The sequence below is a fragment of the Pituophis catenifer genome, unplaced genomic scaffold (assembly GCF_029215685.1).
Source record: "Pituophis catenifer annectens isolate HBS135680 unplaced genomic scaffold, rPitCat1.0.hap2 SCAF_8, whole genome shotgun sequence".
Classification (NCBI taxonomy): Eukaryota; Metazoa; Chordata; class Lepidosauria; order Squamata; family Colubridae; genus Pituophis; species Pituophis catenifer.
The window spans coordinates 70684726-70706314 of record NW_027256888.1 but is presented as its reverse complement, the minus strand read 5'-3'; the positions used below and the strand labels follow the sequence as shown (position 1 = coordinate 70706314).

The following is a 21589-nucleotide window of genomic DNA, read 5'->3' as shown; positions in this document are numbered from 1 at the left end:
ACCACTAATAATGGGATGTACAATGCAACCCTCTGACCTACCAGAAAAAAAAATATGCACGCCTATTGTGGAAGAAGTGAGTGACTGCATTAAACCCTGGATAAGCTTTGTTCTCTTCTGTTTCTTTACAATTCTTTCAGAGCACGTACGAAAATATAAATCTTACCATAGTGATGTATGCAGCACTGACAGTGAGGGCCAATCATTCATTTCTTCCGAGACAGATTTTAGACAAGGTAAGAATTATGTGGTAATTGGCCTTCAGTTGGTGGACTCTATCTGTACTTGAAATGATGCTCCATTGTCATTTATGATACTGACAGTATATATATTTTTCCATCTCTAAAGGTGGTTTTCCATGGTTGCTGCTTAAGAATGGATGTATATAGATAGTACTCAGGCAGAGAAAGAAAATTAAAATGGTTCTTTCGTCTTTCTCAAGCCATGCTTAATATTTTTGGGAGTCTTGAGGTTGGCAGTAGATTGAATGATAACGCAAACGTTAGGCTTCATTGTTATTATCTTATTTTTATACTGCCATTTCTTCTGGACAAGGTTAGAGCAATTTACAAGAAAGGAGAACAAGAAGGGCTACATTATATTGTCATGATAAAATCAACAATAGTACCAAAAAAAATTACAACTATGTAATTTAAAAAATATGTCAGCAGGAAATCTAAAATATAATCTGGTCCTTAAATTGACTGGTATCCTATAAAGGTCCGGGCAAAGATGAAAATGAAGTTGCTGGGCAACTTTCCCCTGATGTACTGGCATTGAAAAGGCTTTCCCAGGTGATCTTACCTGAATCTACTGGAGGATGATGTTTTATCTCCTAAAGCTCTAGCATTATATAGAGCAGGGGTGTAAAACTCGTGACGACACGTTGTCATCACATCGCATATCGCGACTTTCTCCCCCTTCGCTAAACCAGGGTGGGCGTGGCCAGTGCGTGACACATCCAGCCCGTGGGCCGCCAGTTTGACACCCCTGATACAGACAAATGTGGCTGCTTTAACTTTCACCTGGTAGCTTGCAAGCAGACAATCCAGTGCTTTTAGTCATTTAGCCACCTCACTTCACAGAAGACCAATTGTGTTCTGCCCACATTGTTCTTTGTGAATCATTTTCAAGGGCTACATCCTGCAGAGTGCATTGCTGTTCTGACCCTGAGGGTTAGAGCATGGATTACTGAGGCTACAGGTAGAATCATGAGCATTACCAGTTACAAAATTCTTGTCTATTAGAGCACTGTGTCTTAATCTTAGCAACTTTAAGGTTGTGTGGCCTCCAACTCTCAGAATTCCCAGCCAGCATACTGAGAAGAATCATTGTATTAGAGAAAGAAATATGTGGGAGAAAGAAACTTATCTATTTTGAATAGATAAGACATAATTTCAAATGAAATGTTGGGTGCCACTATTTTCTTTTCTAAGAATATCTACACATTCTATAGTATGGATCCTCACAATATTGGTTGAAAAGTAATATGATTCTGGAAGCTAGCTTTTTGAAGCATGACCATTTCCCTATCTTCCCCTTTAATTAAAAGAAACTTAATAAAATAAAAATTACGAAAACACAAAAGTTACTGGTGCCGAAAAAAGGTATCCATGGGTATTTTGATGGACATGAGTGCCACGTTACCAATCTCTACTGGGTACTACAAACTATTATTGGACAAAATTCTTGTAAATCTGCTGCAGAGATCCTTAAGATCTACCAAAAGATATAACTCTGTTTCCTTATTACTCTTTGCCTAGAGTATTTGTTTGTTTGTTTGTTTGTTTGTTTCTTGAGATAAACAGTGTCCCATCCAGAAGTGCAGTTAGCCCATATTTCAATGTTTCTTGGTTAATGAAGTTTCCGTTTCTGTGGGAAAAGATGAAATATTTCTAAGAAACATTGGTGAGAGGAAGATTTTTTTGATCTTGCCACTGTGGACATAATGATGTGTGCAGTCCCTTCAAAAGAACCTTTTACATCAGTGAATATTTTATGTGCCAATAAAATATCCTCATCCAGCCTTAAATCATGAATTTTCTTGTTTCTTCTTCAAGTGCCAGTGAGGAGGTATGAAGCTCTGAAAGATGAATCCAGTGGTTCTTCCTTAAGAATAGATGACACCTCTTCGTCAGGTCAAAAAGCAGGACAAAGATCAAGGTAAAAAAAAAAAAAAGACGCAAAGTGAACATCTTAACAGTTCCTCTCCCGATCTACCGGTATGGTTCCTAATTTAATCTATATATATAAAAGTGAAATACCACTCACACATCATCATGAAATCTCCAGAACTATAAAGCCTACAAACTTGAACTTTGGCATGTATATTCTTCTTGGCTTCTAGGTGCTCGCTAAGAAAGGATTTTTCAAAATGACCATCAGATCATTAGTATTTCATATACAGTATTAGATTCACATGTTCTGATGCTAAGGAGTTAAGATGTTCCACTCCCCCTCCCCACATGAAATGAACTCTGTTCCAACTGCCACTTGGGCGTGGGCGTGGCCAGCGCGTGACTCATCCAGCCTACGGAGTGGGAGTATAGTCATTCTACTCCCCACCTGAAAGGGAGAAAAGGGGATAAGATAGGAGAGGCCTCTGTGGGGCAAGCCTGAGGGAGAGAAGGAAATGTTTTATTTATTTTATTTATTATGTATTTATTCTGAGGGAGAGAAGGGGATAGGAGAGGATCATTGGGGCCAGCCTGAGAGAGAGAAGGGGATAAGATAGGAGAGGTCTCTGTGGGGCCAACCTGAGGGAGAGAAGGGGGAGAGGAGAGGAGAGGCCTCTGTGGGGCAAGCCTGAGGGAGAGAAGGGGATAAGATAGGAGAGGTCTCTGTGGAGCAAACCTGAGGGAGACAAGGGGAGAGGAGAGGCTGATCGTAACTACTCATTAATTTTCAAGCTGTAAGTGTCGATTTATCAAGCCCAATCAAATAGTTTCATAGCGGAGCATGGGTATCCAGCTAGTACCTTTATATATATAATAAAGCTCTTCGAAAAAAGCTACTTAGATATTTATCCTAAAGAAAGATGATTCCCCACTCAAAAGAAAGTGGATTTAAGCCAATCAAAAGTCCTGCACATCACTCACTTTCCGTAGCTGATCATCCCAATATTTCCAACTCCAGCTGAAGCCAATTCTGAAAACCTTCACTTCACCGCATAACACACAAATGTTAGCAAATTCTTGTTTCGGTTCCCAGTATAGCCAGGTAGGTGACTCTTTTATGAATCCAAAGAAAAACATTAATGGATATTTTGAATTTCATTGATGCATCAATGGCTTAATAAGGTAGATTTCTCTATAGTCATCAGATAAGAATCATGAGCGGCATCTGTATAGGTCCGTGATGGTGAACCTAAGGCACGAGTGCCAGAGGTGACACGCAGTGCCCTCTCTGATGGTACACAAGCCGTTGCTCCAGTTCAGCTCCACCACGCATGCACGTGCACCTCCCGCCAGCCAGGTGGTCTTTGGTTCTCTGCCGTAAATGGGGGGGCGTGTACGGGGTGCGCACGTGCATGCATGGGGGCATGCACGAGCGTGTGCGGGGGTCGCGGGCAGCGAGCCACATACGCATTGCATTTTGGGGGTTCGGGCATGTGTGCATGCTTTTTCCGGACTCAGTCTGGAAAAGGTTAGCCATCCCTGGTATAGGTCATTATAGAATACAATATCATTATTGAATAATGAGTGGCTTCAAGCAAGTCCGATTTGCATTCCTCGTATTTAAAACCGATTTCAGATCTTGCTTGTTGTAGAATGAAGAGTAGCGGAAGAGAAGCAGAAGGACCCAGCCTTTTTCTATAATGCACAGTCTCTATAATGTAGAAGGTTCATTGCTTCTTGCTATCCAGTCTTTAATTGAAGATATATATTATTTGCCTATGAGAGATATGCAAATGGTTTGCTTTGGGCAGTAAAGAGAAAGAAGAAAAACGGGAGCCATAATGCGATTGGACTAGGAATGAGAGATGCCAGTTCAGGTCCATCCTCAATCTCCATCATGTCCAATATCTGATGTTCCAATATCTCAGTGGCTGCCACAAAGAAAAGGGAGCGAAGCTATTCTCCAAAGCACCTGAGGGCAGAACAAGAAGCAATGGATGGAAACTAATCAAGGAGAGAAGCAACTTAGAACTAAGGAGAAATTTCCTGACAGTTAGAACAATTAATCAGTGGAACAACTTGCCTCCAGAAGTTGTGAATTCTCCAACACTGGAAGTTTTTAAGAAGAGGTTGGATAACCATTTGTCTGAAGTGGTGTAGGTTTTCCTGCCTAAGCAGGGGGTTGGACTAGAACACCTCCAAGGTCCCTTCCAACTCTGTTATTCTATTCTACAGCACTAGATTGGTTTCTAGCCTGCCGCAGAAAAGTATGACTTTCTTTCAGAACTCCAGGCGGAAGATTCTCCCATTTCACAGACAAATGTGTTATATTTCCCAACTTTTTCGCAGTTAAGAAATGTGTCTCGCCATCTCCCCTGTGTTAGCTTTGCTCAGACTTGATGTGCTCCTCGTTCCATCAGTCTGAGGTAGAGACTAAGGCAGAAATATTTGTGACTCATTCCCTAAGAAATGTGTGGGAGAGCAAGGATTTGTCTACAACTGAATAAAGAACATTTATTCAGCCCACTTCCCTTCGTCTCAACCTCTACAATGAATGCCCTTGCCAGATACACAAATGAAATACATGCCTGGAATGTGGAGGGCATGCACAGTAGCCACGGATCACCTGTCCCAAATATTAGACGGAAAACTAGGAACGATCTACGATAATAGCTCTGTCACAGCTTATTCACTCAGTTGGTTGTGAGCTTCTCTTCAAATCTGCAGTGCTTTCAGGCTTCTGCTGTCAGGACTATCTTTGCATTTGAACCTTGTGTTGGCAGCTTTGGATTCCAAGCCAAGTCAAAATAAAAGTAAGATCCTAATTATGAATGCACGCTCAATGCTGCATGCAGTGTTGTTCCTAAATGTTTTTGAGTAGCCGATGCAATTTACATCCGTTGCTAAGGTGCTTCTGCAATGAGGCTTTTTTTCTAGGGCCCCTTTGTAAACAAGACCATTACCAATCTGAATTTTGTACCATGTTCCCAGATCATGTGACGCTATAGGATTTCCCCCCTTCTCTTCATGAAGTGAGCTGGTTAACTTCCAGTTCGGCTAATGCTCTTAAGGAAACACCCTAGAAATAGTTTGGCAGCAATTCCTGTGGAGCGGTGGGGTAGGTCTTTTGTATAGGTAGCCCTCGACTTATGACCACGATTGAGCCCCAAATTTATGTTTTGCTAAGCGAGACATTCGTTAAGTGAGTTTTGCCCCCATTTTACAATCTTTCTTTTTCTTAAGTGAATCATTGCAGTTGTTAAGTTAGTAACATGGTTGTTAAATGAATCTGGCTTCCCTTTTGACTTTGCTGGTCAGCCATTGCAACCTGGGACATTGCAGCCATCATAAATGTGAGTCAGTTTTGATCATGTGACCACGGGGATACTGCAACAGTCATAAGTATGAAAAATGGTCCTAAGTTAGTTTTCTCAGTGCTGTTGTAACCATGAACAATCTCTGAACGAACTCTTGTAAGTCGAGGACTATGTGTATTGGTAAAAGTTCCTACTTCCTCCTATGATTTCCACAATCCATTGTCCTGAAGTCATGGGTCGGTAGCATCTTTCCACCATTTCCCCCATGCTTTCAGAGACTTTAGGAATGGGCCTCCGCATGGTCCTGCAAAAACAACACAGGAAGGTGTCAGCAAGGACAGAGGAGAAGTTGTATGCTAGTTGTTGCCTTGGTTTTTTTTTTTTTGCTCCCTCAGTGGGCGGCAGAGTAGAGTTTCTGTTCTCTTTCTCGGTTCTTCTCAGCCCTAGAGAGGGATAGTGAAGAGGCTCAGAGAACATTGCAAAGGCGCTACCGAGTGAGAAGTCAACATCAACAATTATGTGGACGTGACATAGACCTCATTACTGAAAGGATGTTAGATCCAGGGTTCCGATATCTCAGGGGTTGCCACAAAGAAGAGGGAGTCAAGCTATTCTCCAAAGCACCTGAAGGAAAGAGAAGAAGCAATGGGTGGAAACTAATCAAGGAGAGAAGCAATTTAGAACTAAGGAGAAATTTCCTGACAGTTAGTAAAATCAGTGGAACAACTTGCCTCCAGAGGTTGTGAATCCTCCAACACTGGAAGTTTTTAAGAAGAGATTGGACAACCGTTTGCCTGAAATGGTATAGGGCTTCCTGCCTGAGCAGAGGGCTGGACTAGAATCGTGATGGCAAACCTATGGCACGCGTGCCCGAAGTGGCATGCAGAGCCATGTCGCCTGGCATGCCAGCCCTCGCCCAGTTCCACCGCGCATGCATGCACGCCTCCCGCTGACCAGCTGGTCTTTGGATCTCTTCTACTCATGCGCGGGAGACAGGGCACATGCGGGGGATGCGTGTCCATATGCAAGGAGGGCGCGTGCACGGGGGGCACTTGCATTGCATTTTGGGAGTTTGCGCACGTGGAAGGCCTACTGCACCAACCTGGAAGCCAAAACAGGACGCGGGGGCCAGAGGGGGCCTGGGGCACATGCATGGGGAACACACACACATTCACGGGGACACTTGCGCATGTGCGGGGGAGGGACGCATGCGCGGGGGGCTCGCATTCCATTTTGGGGTTCCGGGCACATGCATGTGCATTCATGCATATGCGCGCTTTGGGCACTTGGCACCAAAAAGGTTAACCATCACTGGACTAGAAGACCTCCAAGGTCCCTTCCAACTCTGTTATTCTATTCTATTCTATTCTATTCTATTCTATTCTATTCTATTCCATTCCATTCCATTCCACTCCACTCCACTCCACTCCACTCCACGAAATTTTGATCATATGACCCGGTTGCAATAGTGGTAAGTGTGAGACCTTGTTGTAAGTTTCTTTTTCAGTGCCGTTGTAACTTCAAAAGGCCGCTAAACAAACGGTTGTAAGTCAAAAACCACCTGTACCAACTTTACAAATTAACTTCAGTAAAATAAGCAAAATCCCCTTTTAAATATCATACTCAAGATTAAAGCCAAATCAAGCAGCACTAAAAGTTCCTTTCGAGTTGCTGCAGTAAGTTTTTGAACTCTTTTTAAAGAGAATTGTCCTTGATTGGTACAAGCCAAATAAAACAGAAAGAACCAAACTGAGACAGAGGTGGGTGTGGAAAAAGAAAACAACATGTCTGTTTTCGAGGCTTGTGACTCCTTTTAGAGAAAACTGTACGGTGGGGTGGGAGGTTGCATTGTGTAAAAAACAGGAGTATTATCAGTGTGGTAAATTTCAAGTTGTTGAAATCTCCTGTGCCAACATAAATAGCTTTAAGCAAAGGAGACTGCAGGGGTGTATTTTTCCCCCTAACATGCTGCACCTTCTTCTGTTATAAATCTCCCCACCCTTTATCCACCCACAGGAAACTGACATATTGGCTGCAACGTTTATTCCAGTTCTTAATCATTTCTTTGCCATCCAGCTTCAAGTCGACTACAGCAGATGGCTTATGTTCCTTCTGTCACACCTTAAAACAGAAGGTTATTTCTTTCTTGCTCCCGTTCACCATATTCTGAGATAAGATCAGCTAATCAGAAATGCTAATGTTCTAGTCTAAGTCACCGTATAATATTCACCATACCCCCTTGGCCTCAACTGGTTTAATAATCCCACGAAGGCCGCTGTGCGAAAACAACTTTACAAGCTATATTGGAAAAATCGAGTAATAGGGGAGGGAAAAATTGAAACCAAACAAATTAGTTTGGAATTGTGTGGAATATATGCCCCAGCTGTTAGCCATTTGCAAATTCGTGAAAAAAAACGACACTCAAGCAATATATTTTATTTTTAAATTTAGCTTATTCAGGCGTGCCTTCAGCGTTACATGTACCGTGTTTCTCCAAAAAGAAGGCCGGGTCTTATTTTCTTTTGACCCCTGAAAAACCCTATTTTTGGAGGGTTCTAATTATTGACTCATCTCGCGGTGGTGGCACTGACAGCCCCGCCCAGCAGGAGCCCGTTGCTGGCCTACTTCTTCTGCGGCCTCTTGCCGCTATTCACACGCATTGTCCTGGCCTTCATTTTGCATTCAAATGCCTGCCGGAAGGCATCTGCAGCTGATAACAGAGCTCCAGGTTATCAGCTGCAGATGCCTTCCTGCAGGCATCTGAAAGTGAAACAGAGGCCAGGGCGATGTGTACGAGTGGCGGCAAGCGGCTGCAGAAGAAGGCGAAGCAGGTGTTGGGGTGTGCAGGGTCTGGTAAATAGGGCAACTCCACCACCCCCATCCACACCCTAGCTTATTTTTTACCTGTGTGCCTTGCCCCACCCCCTGCACCCCGGGGTGGGTGGGGTCTTAATTAGAACTAATTTTGTGGGTGGGGCTTAATTTGATCGCATGCACTCAAAAACGTGATAGGGCTTCTTTTCAGGGTGGGTCGTCTTTGGAGAAACACGGTAATTCATACAAATATGTATTATAATATTTGTTCATTTCAGGCTCAAGACATCTCGGGCCATATGTGAAATGGAAAGATTAGTTATACATGTATACATAAAATATTAGATGTAATCCCTTGACTCGCTATAGGTTTTTTTAAAGCCAGTTTTCAGGAGGGGGAGGCGGTTAAATGAAAAGGCCGATAAAAATGTACAAATCAAATTGTATGATGTAAAGTCTTTCTTACAGTTCATTTTTCAGGTTAAACTGAGGCTCTTTCCTTAACAAGGCATTTTGTCCACCTTTATACAATTCAGATATATTATCAGATATAGCTAATGAGGTCCAAAACGTGGCGAATGTTTTAAAATATTTATTTATTTAGCTTGCACGACTGATTTGGGCAATCCATGCGGATATATTAATGTAATGTGCTAATATTAAGTATGCCACTCTAAAATGCAAAGCCCCAACTGGCAAGGTCTGTTCTGCCTTAGTGTAATGGGCTGTGAGAATAACTTGGGAGGCTGGAGGAAGATCTGTAGCCAAGGCAATGGTGAGACAAGTGATATCTGAACCCACAGAAAGCATTGCCATGGAGGAGAGTCTCAGAAGGGATCCTCCTAGGTTCTCCAGATATTAAGGCAACGGAGGGAAAAAGTGCTTTCAAAGTTGCACAATAAAGATAGTGTTAATACTCATGGCGTTTTTTTTATATCTGGACCTCAGCAGCAGAAGCAGCAGGAAACCTATATCGTACAGGGAGTCCTCGACTTAAAAACAGTCCATTTAGTGACTGAAGTTAAACTGATTGAAAAACCTATTGCTGTTTTTCACACTTAGGATCATTGCAACATCCCCACGGTTATGTATACTTACGATGGCTCAGTGTCCTGAGGTCATGTGGTCAGCTTTTGTGGCCTTCTGATAAGCAAAGTCAATGGGGAAGCCAGGTTTGTTGTGGTCCACCAGCAGCCTGCAGAGGTGGCAGCGGAGTCGGACAGTGATGAAGCTGAGAAAGAACATGGGCCGGTCCTGGAGGCTGGGAAAGGCCCAGATGAGGGCTCTGCGTCAGAGGCAGAGATGGGGCCAGGGCCATCAGGGAGTGAGGTGCGGACTCCAGAGCCTCCAGAGACTGATAGAAGTGAGGTAGAGGAACAGGAGGAGCCTGTTCCTAATGCATGCATGAGAAGAGCTGCCAGAAGGCAAGAGCAGCTCAAGCAAAGAGGACAACTCGGGCCAAGAGATGATTGATCCCTCCCATAAAGCTTAAAACAGACCAGCAACGGCATTTGGGCTTTGCCGGAAAACAACGTTGGTAGCTTCGTCTTCGTCTATGTCTTGTATTTATTTTTGTATCTGTGACTTCTGAATGTTTGCCAAGAAAGGCCTTCGGCAGTTTGCCTAATTGGACCAAGATTTGCGATAGGACTGAGGAATTTGTGTTGGGAGGAATTTGCTTTAATTTAATTGAATGATGCTGGGAATGAAGTAATTCTCAGCTGTTCGAATAAAGTTTGTTTGTTTTTTCACTAACTGATTTTCCTACTACTTACTTGGGCCTGGGTCACAACAAAATTCACTTAACAACTGTGTTACTAACTTAACAACTGCAGTGATTCACTTAACATAAAAAAGGTAAGAAAGGTCGTAAAATGGGGCAAAATTCACTTAACAACTGTCTCACTTAGCAACAGGAATTTTGGGCTCAGTTATGATGGTAAGTTGAGGACTACCTGTATTGCACTTACTGATGGCAGAACCAGCAGTATATAGCTGGCAAAAGCTGGCTCTATTTCTCAATTTAAAACTTTCTTGAAGCATAGGACTAGCACTTTCTTTACACCCAATCCTTTTTCCCCAAGCAGAAGTTTAGCATTTTTTTTTTAAAAAAAAATGCTAAATCCATATTTGAAATGCTGGCTTAGCACTATTCCAGAAGAGTGTTAAATCTACCTCCATAAGAAGACTGTGTAAAACCTGACAAGCACTTGGTCAGTCATTACACTGTCAAAAGCCTCTGTGGAAACTCCTGGAGCCAAAGCCAAAATAACTATTGAGGCCAGATCTCAAATCTTTGACTTCATCATCAACCACATCACAAGCAAAACAACGATAGATCATGTCCACAGCTAAGATCCTGCTGGGAAAAAAGGAAAAACACAACTTTAAAACCTAAGGAAGATTTTAAATTGCCTCAAATGTGATGAACTGAGGGCAAAATCTGGGTTAAAAAACATGGCATAAAATGATTACTGAGCATTTTTGTGCTGTGGTTGGAGGGGCATAATTATCTTTTCAGTCTAATATCCTCCCTTTTTCTTCAAATCTGAGGAAACAGGCCCTTAACCATCATCACTTAACATGTCACTCCTTTATTTAACCTGTCAGGTTAAAATGCTGAACCCTGGATGTGTATAAAGTTGAGAAAATCTGAACATGCAGATTTTTTTTCTGCAACAGAGTGAAGTTATATGCCCAGAGCAGGGGTATCAAACTTAAGGCCCTCAGGCCGGATTTCGCCTGCGGGTTGCTTATATCTGGCCCAGGGGGCTATCCTGGAAATCGCAAATGACCGGCTTGCAGTGCCTCTACCAGTGAAAATGGAGCTCTGGAGGGCACATGCAGCCCTCCCAGGCTCTGTTTTCGCTAGCAGAGGGCTGCAGGAGGCCGTTGTGGCTAAAAATAGAGCCTGAGAGGGCCACACGCAGCACTCCCGGGCTCTGTTTTCACTGGCAGAGGGCTGCAGGAAGATCCACCCATTCCCGCCCGGGCCACCACAGGTGCCCCCTGATACAAGTGACCTCAAACTGGCCATGCCCACCCTGGTCACGCCAACCTCAGCTGTTCCCATCCGGCCCCCTGAAATCAAACACCACCCTGATGCGGCCCTCAATGAAATCGAGTTTGATAATCCTGGCCCAGAGTGATTGATTTTTTAAAATATTTTTTTTATTATTATGGTTTGCTGCACTGTCAGCTAGATGTTCCGACCGGATTCGGCATTTTTATCCACCTGTTGGATCCTTCTTAATATTCTGGGATAGGCAGATGTTTTTTGATGGTGATAAAGGTATGGCCTGCAGGATGTAAGCTGTTCCAAGTAAAACTGCTTTTTCCAATTGATTGATGATCATTTCGTTAATGCTGATGGCGTTCAGGGGTGGGTTCTACTTACCTTTACTACCAGTTCGCATCACATACGCAATCTCCTATGATGATGTCCACGTCAGTGGGTGGATCCTCCCGCTGGTTTTACTACCGGTTCTTGCGAACTGGTCCGAAACGGGGGCAACCCACCACTGGTTCAAATGGTGCCCCAGATTGTTTGGGATTGCACCCAAGGCACCTGTTACTATTGGTACTGTCTTTGCTTTCTTTTGTCACAGTCGTTCTACTTCTGTTTTCAGGTCTTTTTATTTTTCTCCAGTTCTTTCTCTCCTACTCAATATACAAACATGAAATCACAACTGCCAGGTCTTGCAGTTGGTGTTGGCCTTCGAAAACATCAAATTCTTCCCAAGAAACTAGGATGTTGTAATGAATTGGCGTAACATATGTGCAGATCCAATTAGTGTGAACTATTATTATGGTAGGTCATATAGTCAGCCAGATGTTTAGACTGGATTTGGCATTTTTGTCAATCTATCAAGTCCTTCCCAAGGATCTGGGATAGGCAGGTATTGTTATTTAATAGTGTGAAAAGTATCATTGCAGGGTGTAAGATGTTCTAAGTAAAGTTGCCTTTTGCAATTGACTGATTTTGTCAATGCCAACGGTGTTCAAGTAGTGCTCCAGTTGTTTTACGATAATACGCTTATTACTATTGATACTATCTTTGTTTTCTATTGCCACAGTTGTCCTACTTCTGTTTGGAGGACTTTGTATTTTGTGATTTTCTCCAGTTTTTTCTCTTCTGCTGTCTCCAGGTTCTGCAATGTGTACTAACCAGACTTTTTTTTTTTTTGTCTATTATTATTGTTTGTCCACCCAATTGTAGTAAAACTGCCAAATAGGCTGGAATGAGGGGTCAAATGGGGGCTCAGCTTGGAATCGTTGCATAGCCACAAGTGACATATGCTTTATCTTCCCCAAGATCCATGAAACCTTACTTAGGTGTTTCCAGGGAAACGGAGCCTGGTGAGATTCTTGTAACATAAGTAGAGGCAATAAACATGCTTATTCTATCTGTTTATGTCTGGCACCGTTTGCTTGCTTGCCCCTGACACAAATAATAATACTATTAGGTTGTGGGGTAAAATAATCAATGTAAGAAATAAAGGATATTGTATGAGGTAAATTTTGGTTAATGGCAACGTGCTGAAGAATCTTCTGTTTAAAATATTTCTGTCCCCAAAGCAATTGGTCTCTGGGATATTTCATTCTGTAGGTTAAATTTGTACCTTGCTATTCTGATGTTTTGTCTTTCTGCTTTCGAAACCTTTGCTTCACTTTTTATTCTGCATTACCTAATACATTCCTTAGCCTTGGTAGTAACAGTATATGCAACAACGCTTCAGTAAGTACGAGAGACAAATATTTCTTCTGCATATATTCATTTTCAAGCTGAGTGGTAATCATGCCAGCACCAAGTTAATAAGTAACTCCTGTATCCTGATTTAAGAAGGCAAACCAAGAAGTTCGGGGCTTGAGTTGCATTTGTAGGATGACCTAAAACCTTAATTAAGTAAAGAAAGGCTTTTGAGAGATTCTTAGAAGTTAAAATTAAAATTCACATTTAAATAGAAGGAATTTACGTATATTAATTAGCTTACAACCACAGAGTGGTTCTCCTCCTCCTCCTCCTCCTCCTCCTCCTCCTCCTCCTCCTCCTCCTCCTCCTCCTCCTCCTCCTCCAGTAGCTATCATAGGTAAAGGTAAAGGTTCCCCCGCACATATGTGCTAGTCGTTCCCGACTCTAGGGGGCGGTGCTCATCTCCGTTTCAAAGCCGAAGAGCCAGCACTGTCCGAAGACATCTCCGTGATCATGTGGCCGGCATGACTAAATGCCAAAGGCCCACGGAATGCTGTTACCTTCCCACCAAAGGTGGTCCCTATTTTTTTCCTTGCATTTTTTACGTGCTTTCGAACTGCTAGGTTGGCAGATGCTGGGACAAGTAACGGGAGCTCACCCTGTTACGTGGCACTAGGGATTCTAACCGCTGAACTGTTGACCTTTCGATCGACAAGCTCAGCATCTTAGCCACTGAGTCACCACGTCCCTTAGAGTTAATAGCCATCATAACAGCAGATAATTAGTTGCATTTCTAGTTCAACTCTGCATATACATGCATTGCAGTGAAAAAAGCCACACGTACACTATGGAATTCATGGTATGGATTTTGTAACTTCTTAAACCACCAGAACTTGAAATGTTGCATCTCTCATCCTGACTCTAAAAAGTCTTTGTCTCAGGATCTGGAAGGTACACCTCTTCTTGCTGAGCAAAGTCACTTAGGATCTGCCTTTAATCAACTAAAGAGATAAAGGAAGGGCAAACAAAAAAAGTTCTTTTCCCCATATTTATCTTCATTTCCAAAATTACTTTGTTCCTTAAAATGAAGGAAAAACTTCCTGACTGTAAGATCTGAACAGTGGAACAATCTATCTGCAGGATTGTGAGATCTCCATTTCTGGAAGTTTTTAAGAAAGGCTAGCCAGCTACCTCTCAAATATGGTTTAATTGGCTTTCCTGCACATTGTCAAGGCTTCAACTAGATAATTTGTATGGTTTCATTCAACTCCACAGTTCTATGAATCTGTAAGCTGGGTTTTCTATTAAACTCTGCTACAGAACCACTCATTCATTGTCGTGGCAATCCGTTCACTTTCCTTTTCATTCACAGGCAGTATGAAGCAACTCCTGAAGACAACCTGTTGAGCCAAGAAGTAATGTTGAAGCGCCAGGAGGAGGAAATGATGCAACTGCAAGCTAAAATGGCGCTCCGGCAGTCTCGGCTCAGCCTCTATCCTGGAGACCTAGTGAGACCAGCCGTGCTTGATATGACAAAGGATCCACTTAGAGAAATTGCTTTGGAATCAGCCATGACGCAAAGGAAGCTAAGGGTAATGTTAAGACACTGATGGGCCAAGGATTGCATCTTTTGAAAAAGCACTGTGCTAAGCAGATTGGAGAGGTTAACACATCTACTCAGCTCCTTCCTTCCTTCCTTCCTTCCTTCCTTCCTTCCTTCCTTCCTTCCTTCCTTCCTTCCTTCCAAACTTCCTTCCTTCCAAACTTCCAAACTTCCTTCCAAACTTCCAAACTTCCAAACTTCCTTCCAAACTTCCTTCCAAACTTCCTCCCTCCCTGTATAGCAATGTTTTGCTTTTAGCAATTGATTGACAAATTTCAGTGGTCCACTTTTGGGCAGTCCCAGAAGCCCCAGACAATGATTAGAAACAGATGCGAGTCATCAGTTGCCAGCTCTTATTTTAAGTGGTTGAGCAATACACTTGGCTGAACACAAATTAATTCTTTATAAAGGTTGATAGTCATTTCTAACAATAGTTCAGTTGTGTTGTGGTGTTAGCACATATATTTTGAGGCTGTGCTTGGAATAAAATGTGTTCGTATGGTGTATGTGTGTGTATGTGTGTTGTGTATTTTTATTTCATGGTTGATGTTCTGATAGGCCATTAAAGCCATTCTGTCTTAGACAATGTTATCCCTATGGAGATTCTTGAGATTCTTACTACATGCCCCAACAGTAGCAGAGATAGTTTAAGCAAGTGCACCTAATCTATAGTGTCTAGTTTGGACACCAACATCATGACCAGGGGTGGGATTCTACTGGTACGGACCGATTCGGGCGAACCAGTTGCTCCGACAATCAGCTGAGAGCAAACTGGTTCACTCCAACGATCAGACAGGCCCACCCGCCCCACCCCCTGTGCTTTATTGACCTATATCTTCTCAGCTGATTCGCGCGGCAGAGCAGATTGCCACGCCTCACTGTTACTCCACAGCAATAACACGGAAGGTAAGTTTTCATAAAATTGTGCACATGTGCGCAGTGTGCGTCAGGCACGTGCGGAGCGCTCGCGTGAAGCACGTGATTACCGAACCGGTTGTTAAACCGGCAGGATCCCGCCACTGATCATGACCAATAGGAAACTAATGACTCAGTAGTATCCTGGAATGTTTCCTGCTGATGCTGTTGACCTTTTCCAAATCTCCCCAATACAGTTAGATTGCTCCTCTAACATTGCATATGTTTTAGAAAGTCCTATGGTATTTGATTTTTTTTATTTTTATTTTTTGCTGCTTCTATATTTCCTTATCCTGATGCCTTATGTTCGGATTACAGTTTCCAGAATACCAAGATAAATTCTTGGGATGGGAATTTCTAGAGGAATAGTAATTTTCCCAACCGATCTGGAAAGCAACAAGTTTTGCAAGGCAATTATTTAATTATTACATTTATTTGTTCATCTAATGGAGTCCTAGAAATGAATAGATTTGTTAATGTGTTCTGAACTTCATTTGGAAGAGCTATTTTCAGTCCTCAATTCTCCTCTGTAATAACGATGAGCTTTATTCTTGTCAAGTCTTCAGTTGCTTATCAGTTTTTGATGGCAAATGCTAAAATGAGTTTCTCTCATTTGCAGAATTTCTTTGGTCCGGAGTTTGTAAAAACTACCATTGAACCCTTTACCTCCTTGGACCTGCCAAAATCAATTTTGGTAAGACCTTTGTTGCAAATGTACTTATCAGTAAGTAACATAAAACTAGCAGTGATCTGATGGCATGGTATGTGATTATTTTAATTGGGTTGTTTTGGTTCTGTAAAATCCCTCCTATACTCTTAATTTGCTTGATTTCTCTTAGTGGATTCTTTGCGCCCCCCCCCCCTTTTTAGATAATCATTGATTTAAATTTCTCTGAATGTTAAGCTGCAATATTTATCTGATAAATTGTGTGACAATCGCCATGATCTTTCAACACCACCTCTAGAGATTGGGAAATTTGGATTGTTTATCATCGTGATGGCGAACCTATGGCATGCGTGCCAGAGTTGGCACGCAGCACCCTCTCTGATGGCACATGAGCCATCACCCCGGTTCAGCTCTGCTGCACATGCGAGCGCGCCTCCCGCCCGCCAGCTGGTCTTCGGGTCTCTGCTGCACATGCGGCGGTGTGGGTGCAGGGGGGCACTCACAGGGGAGTGGGGCACATGTGCAGGGGCCGTGTGCACATGCACGGGGGGCTGGGCGCATGTGCGGGGCCCTGCACGCATGCGGGGGGTGGGGCGCGTCCTTGGGGGCCGGACACACATATGCGGGGGTGGGGCGCATGCATGGGGCCACACGCACATTGCATTTTGGGGGTTTGGGTGCACACACTTTGGGCACTTGGTCCAGAAAAGGTTAGCCATCACTGGTCTTATCATATTGTCCAATTCAGATAACTCCCTTCCCTTGCCTTCCCTGTTTAAATTATATTCATTCTATTAAACTACTCTGCAGTTTACTTCATGAGGATGATATGATTTTGTGCTGGGTTATAACTTTTTGTTTCACTTCTGACTATATAACTGATCCTTCACCCCCAGTGTCAGAATTTTCCTCTTTGTGTAGATTAATGTTTTCTTTGACATTATTAACAATGCAAGGAGTTTTTTTTGTTTTTTGTTTTTTTAAAAGGGGGCTCTCTCTTTGTAGGAGATTATTAGATTATCAGCCTGTAGTCTTGCGAACACTGTACGGTAATACTTTTTTTAAAAAACTTCTGAAGTTTGGGTCTATGTCGCTCCAATATAATTAGCTTGCTTTTTACATCGTTCTTAGTACTTTGAAGTTAATGGAATTTGGAATTTCTTAATGGTGTTTCTATAATGCAGATGATCTATGTTACTGCTTCCCTTTCATCACACATTCTGTCTTAGCAGTAGCTATGTGGTACATTTTTTATAAATCATGTTTTCTGACAGGAAGGTAACTGAAATCAAGAAGTGATATCATTTAGTTGAACATTTAGTATTTGAGTAGCTGACAGTGCCTTGGTCATATCCTCCTGCATATATTTTGAAAAAAGGAATGTGGCAAGCAAAACTGCATATAGTCCTAGTGCAGTGATGGCTAACCTTTTTGCCATCGCGTGCCAAAAGCGGGGGAGTGTGGTGTGGGCACCATGCGTGCCCACATCCATAATTTTATGCACCCTGCTCCCCCATGCTTCCCCCCCCGCTTTTGGCACGTGATCACATGGTGGGCCCGGTAGGCCCATTTTTCGCTCTCCCCAGGCTCCAGAGCCTTTCTAGGAGCCTGGGGAGGGCAAAAACAGCCTTCCCCACCCCACCCAGAAGCCCTCTGGAGGCCGGAAACAGTGTGTTTCCTGACTTCTGGTGGGCCCAGAAGGCCCGAAAATCAGCTGGCCAGCACACGCATGCATACCAGAGCTGAGCTCGCGTGCCCACCGAGATGGCTCCACGTGCCACCTGTGGCACCCATGCCACATGCAGGTTCGCCATCACGGTCCTAGTGGAATAGAATAGAAGTGAAGTGAAGTGAAGTGAATTCTTTATTGGCCAAGTGTGATTGGACACACAAGGAATTTGTCCTTGATACATATGCTCTCAGTGTACATAAAGAAAAAAATAATATATATTTGTCAAGAATCATAAGATACAAAACTTAGTGATAGTCATAGGATACTAATAAGCAATCAATTCATACTAGGAAACAATAAAAACAATAGAAGTTGTACAGATGCAAGCAACATGGATATAATGTAGCCATAAGTGGGAAGAAATAGCTATTAGTAAGGATGAGAAGAAAAATAGTAATAGTCTTAGTAGTTAATTTGAGGGAATTATTTGTTTAGGAGGGTGATGGCCTTCTTGTGCCTAGTTGTTCTGGTGTGCAGTGCTCTATAGCGTCGTTTTGAGGGTAGAAGTTGAAACAATTTATGTCCAGGATGTGAAGGGTCTGTAAATATTTTCACAGCCCTCTTTTTGACTCGTGCAGTATACAGATCCTCAGTGGAAGGCAGGTTGGTAGCCATTGTTTTTTCTGCAGTTCTAACTATCCGTTGAAGTCTGTGTCTGTCTTGTTTGGCTGCAGAGCCAAACCAATATGAATTCGACATTGCACTATTGTATTTCTCTGTGTGTAATTTTGTTTTGAAAAAAAAATAAAATTGACATTCCCCTCACTTTCCATTTCCTCTGTCATGTTAGAAAAGTGGATATTTGTTTTTAAAAATGATGCTTTTGATAATTGATGGCCCTGTGTATGCAGTTTTGTGTCTGTTTTTCTTTTTTAATCAGAACAAGAAAGGGAAGAATGAAGACAGTCGCCGGAAAGTCAACATCATGCTTTTAAGTGGCCAAAGACTAGAACTGACTTGTGATACTAAGACCTTATGCAAAGATGTATTTGATATGGTTGTCGCCCATATTGGTTTAATGGAGCATCACTTGTTTGGATTAGCTTCTTTAAAAGGTGAGAAAAATATTGCATTACTCTGAATATTTTTCATTTGATATCAAATGGTAACTGTTGTGTATGAATGAGTCGTTTGTTGTTAGTTGCAAAGTCCTGTCCGACCCATCACGACCCCATGGACAATGTTCCTCCAGGCCTTCCTGTCCTCTACCATCCCCCGGAGTCCATTTAAGCTCACACCAACTGCTTCAGTGACTCCATCCAGCCACCTCGTTCTCTGTCGTCCCGTTCTTCTTTTGCCCTCAATCGTTTCCAGCATTAGGCTCTTCTCCAGTGAGTCCTTCCTTCTCATTAGGTGGCCAAAGTATTTGAGTTTCATCTTCAGGATCTGGCCTTCTAAAGAACAGTCAGGGTTGATCTCCTCTAGGACTGACCGGTTTGATCGCCTTACAGTCCAAGGGACTCGCAGGAGTCTTCTCCAGCACCGTAGTTCAAAGGCCTCAATTGTTTGGTGCTCGGCCTTTCTTATGATCCAACTTTCACAGCCATACATTGCAACTGGGAAAGCCATGGCCTTGACTATACACACTTTTGTTGGTAGGGTGATGTCTCTGCTTTTTAGGAATGAGTCATTACTGACCACAAAAATAAATTCCATATTTTCCTGGGAACAGACTAGGCTTTGTGACAAATCTATGCAAATTCATCTTTCTCTCTAAATTCGTTTCCCATAATAGAGACAACTGGTTTGGATTGAAACAGGTTTGTAGAGAAAAGGGAATAATTATTTTTCCCTATGTCATTTTCTTAATTAAAAATCCCCTGCTATTTGTCCTCATAGCAAAAACATGCATGCCCATGTTACCATTCAAATAGCATTTTCAGAAGAATTGAAAGGGAAAATGAAAGGGTTTGGAAGAATTATTTTTTCCTTCTTTTGCCCCCACGTGAAGTCTAGCACAATATTCTGATCCGGAAAGGTAAATGTAGAAAGAATATTATATAACCTAGAACTAAGGAGAAATTTCCTGACTGAACAATTAATCAGTGGAACAATTTGCCTCCAGAAGTTGTGAATGCTCCAACACTGGAAGTTTTTAAGAAGAGATTGGACAACCATTTATCTGAAATGGTGTAGGTTTTCCTGCCTAAGCAGAGGGTTGGACTAGAAGATTAGAAGGTCCCTTCCAACCTATTCTATTCTATTCTATTCTATTCTATTCTATTCTATTCTATTCTATTCTATTCTATTCTATTCTATTCTATTCTATTCTACTCTACTCTACTCTACTCTACTCTACTCTACTCTACTCTACTCTACTCTATTCATTGGCAACTTGATCGTTCAAAGTAATATAGGAGATAACAGGGTGGGGAATATGTAGCTAAAACCTTCCCCAACATGGGAATCCTTCAGTATGTGGACTTCAACTTCAAGAATTCCCCAGCGACTTCCGGTTTCCTTGTCTTCGGCGACGGCGGCGCTCTTTGAAGCTCCGCCAGCCCCGCCGCCTGTAGAGCCGCTTCGAGACGAAGAAGCGGCTCGAAAACTTCTAAATCCACAGGATTGGAGAAGGAGAGATCGCAGGGCACAGGTTGAGCCCCTGTAACCCCCCAGGGAAGTTTCTGGGGAGAGAACAGGCGTGGCTCCCTTCCAACCTGCTGAAACTCCGGGCGACGTGGGACGACTCTGCTTTTGCAGAACAAGCCGGCTGCAGGAAACTTAAAGCGAAAGAACCAGCTTTAATAAACAGCGAAACTATTGAATCCCGAAATTTGGGAAACGCAAGTATTAGCACTTTGTTGACTTTTTAATCTGAGAAAATGCGAGTGAGTGAAAGTGCTTTGAAAAAACATGGCGCCTAGCTTCAGAGTTAACGAGCCAGCGAGTGTGGATTGGTGAAGTTACTTTGCTTTGTTACAAAGTTTCCAAGTTGCTACAAAGTTGCCTTGCTTGTTATAAGAGAAACAACTGGGAAATTTTTCCCTTTTCAATATTGGACTTTGCTTTATTTTAACCCTTATTTGATCAAATCTGGGGGACTTTTTTAGAAGTCTTTGTGCAAGAGGGAAAGGAAAAGGAACTTCCCTCTTTAGAAAAACTAGATCACGAGCCAGGATGGCTTCAAAGAAGCAGGAAGGGAAGGCATTAGGGGGGGGATCCCCCACACACAAACATGAAACGCAACTTCCCCCTGCTCAACAGCTACAAACTCAGAAAAAAGAATTTGATGTGGGAGATTTAAAAGAATTTATTTCTAAAACTTTGGATGATAAATTTCAAAAATCTCAACAGGAGATAGATGATAAACTTCAAAAATCACATCAGGAATTTATGCAGGAAATTAATGAAGTTAAAGACATGGTGAAACAGAATCAAAATAAGGTGACCAAAAAAATTTCAGAAGTGGCGTCTGGCCTGGCAGAATTTATTGGGACAGTTGATTTTAAAGTTGAAGAATTTAAATCAGAAGTTAATGTTAAAATGAAAGATAATGATTATAAAATTGATGAGGTTGACAATAAAATGCAGAGAATTGAAGATGAGATTGTTATGATACAATTCCGGGCGATGGAATTCGCCATACGGCTTCGGGGAATTCGAGAGGAGGAGAGACAGGATTTGAGACAAGTTTGCTCTGAAGCCTTGGCTAAGATTTTACAAGCTAATCCTGATTTGGTATTTCATAAAATAGATAAAATTTACAGAGTGAACTCTTGGGTGGCCAGACA

General features: G+C 42.4%; 1 protein-coding gene across 1 annotated transcript in view; it reads left to right on the top strand.

The window, feature by feature from the left end:
* Nucleotides 1–21589, top strand: part of PTPN13 (protein tyrosine phosphatase non-receptor type 13) — a 134273-nt gene that overhangs the window by 30766 nt on the left and 81918 nt on the right. Inside the window, exons 7-11 of the mRNA XM_070948109.1 lie at nucleotides 141–236; nucleotides 2061–2163; nucleotides 14314–14533; nucleotides 16079–16153; nucleotides 18739–18913. Of these exons, the coding sequence (XP_070804210.1) occupies nucleotides 141–236; nucleotides 2061–2163; nucleotides 14314–14533; nucleotides 16079–16153; nucleotides 18739–18913 (669 nt within the window). The remainder of the gene's footprint in view (nucleotides 1–140; nucleotides 237–2060; nucleotides 2164–14313; nucleotides 14534–16078; nucleotides 16154–18738; nucleotides 18914–21589) is intronic.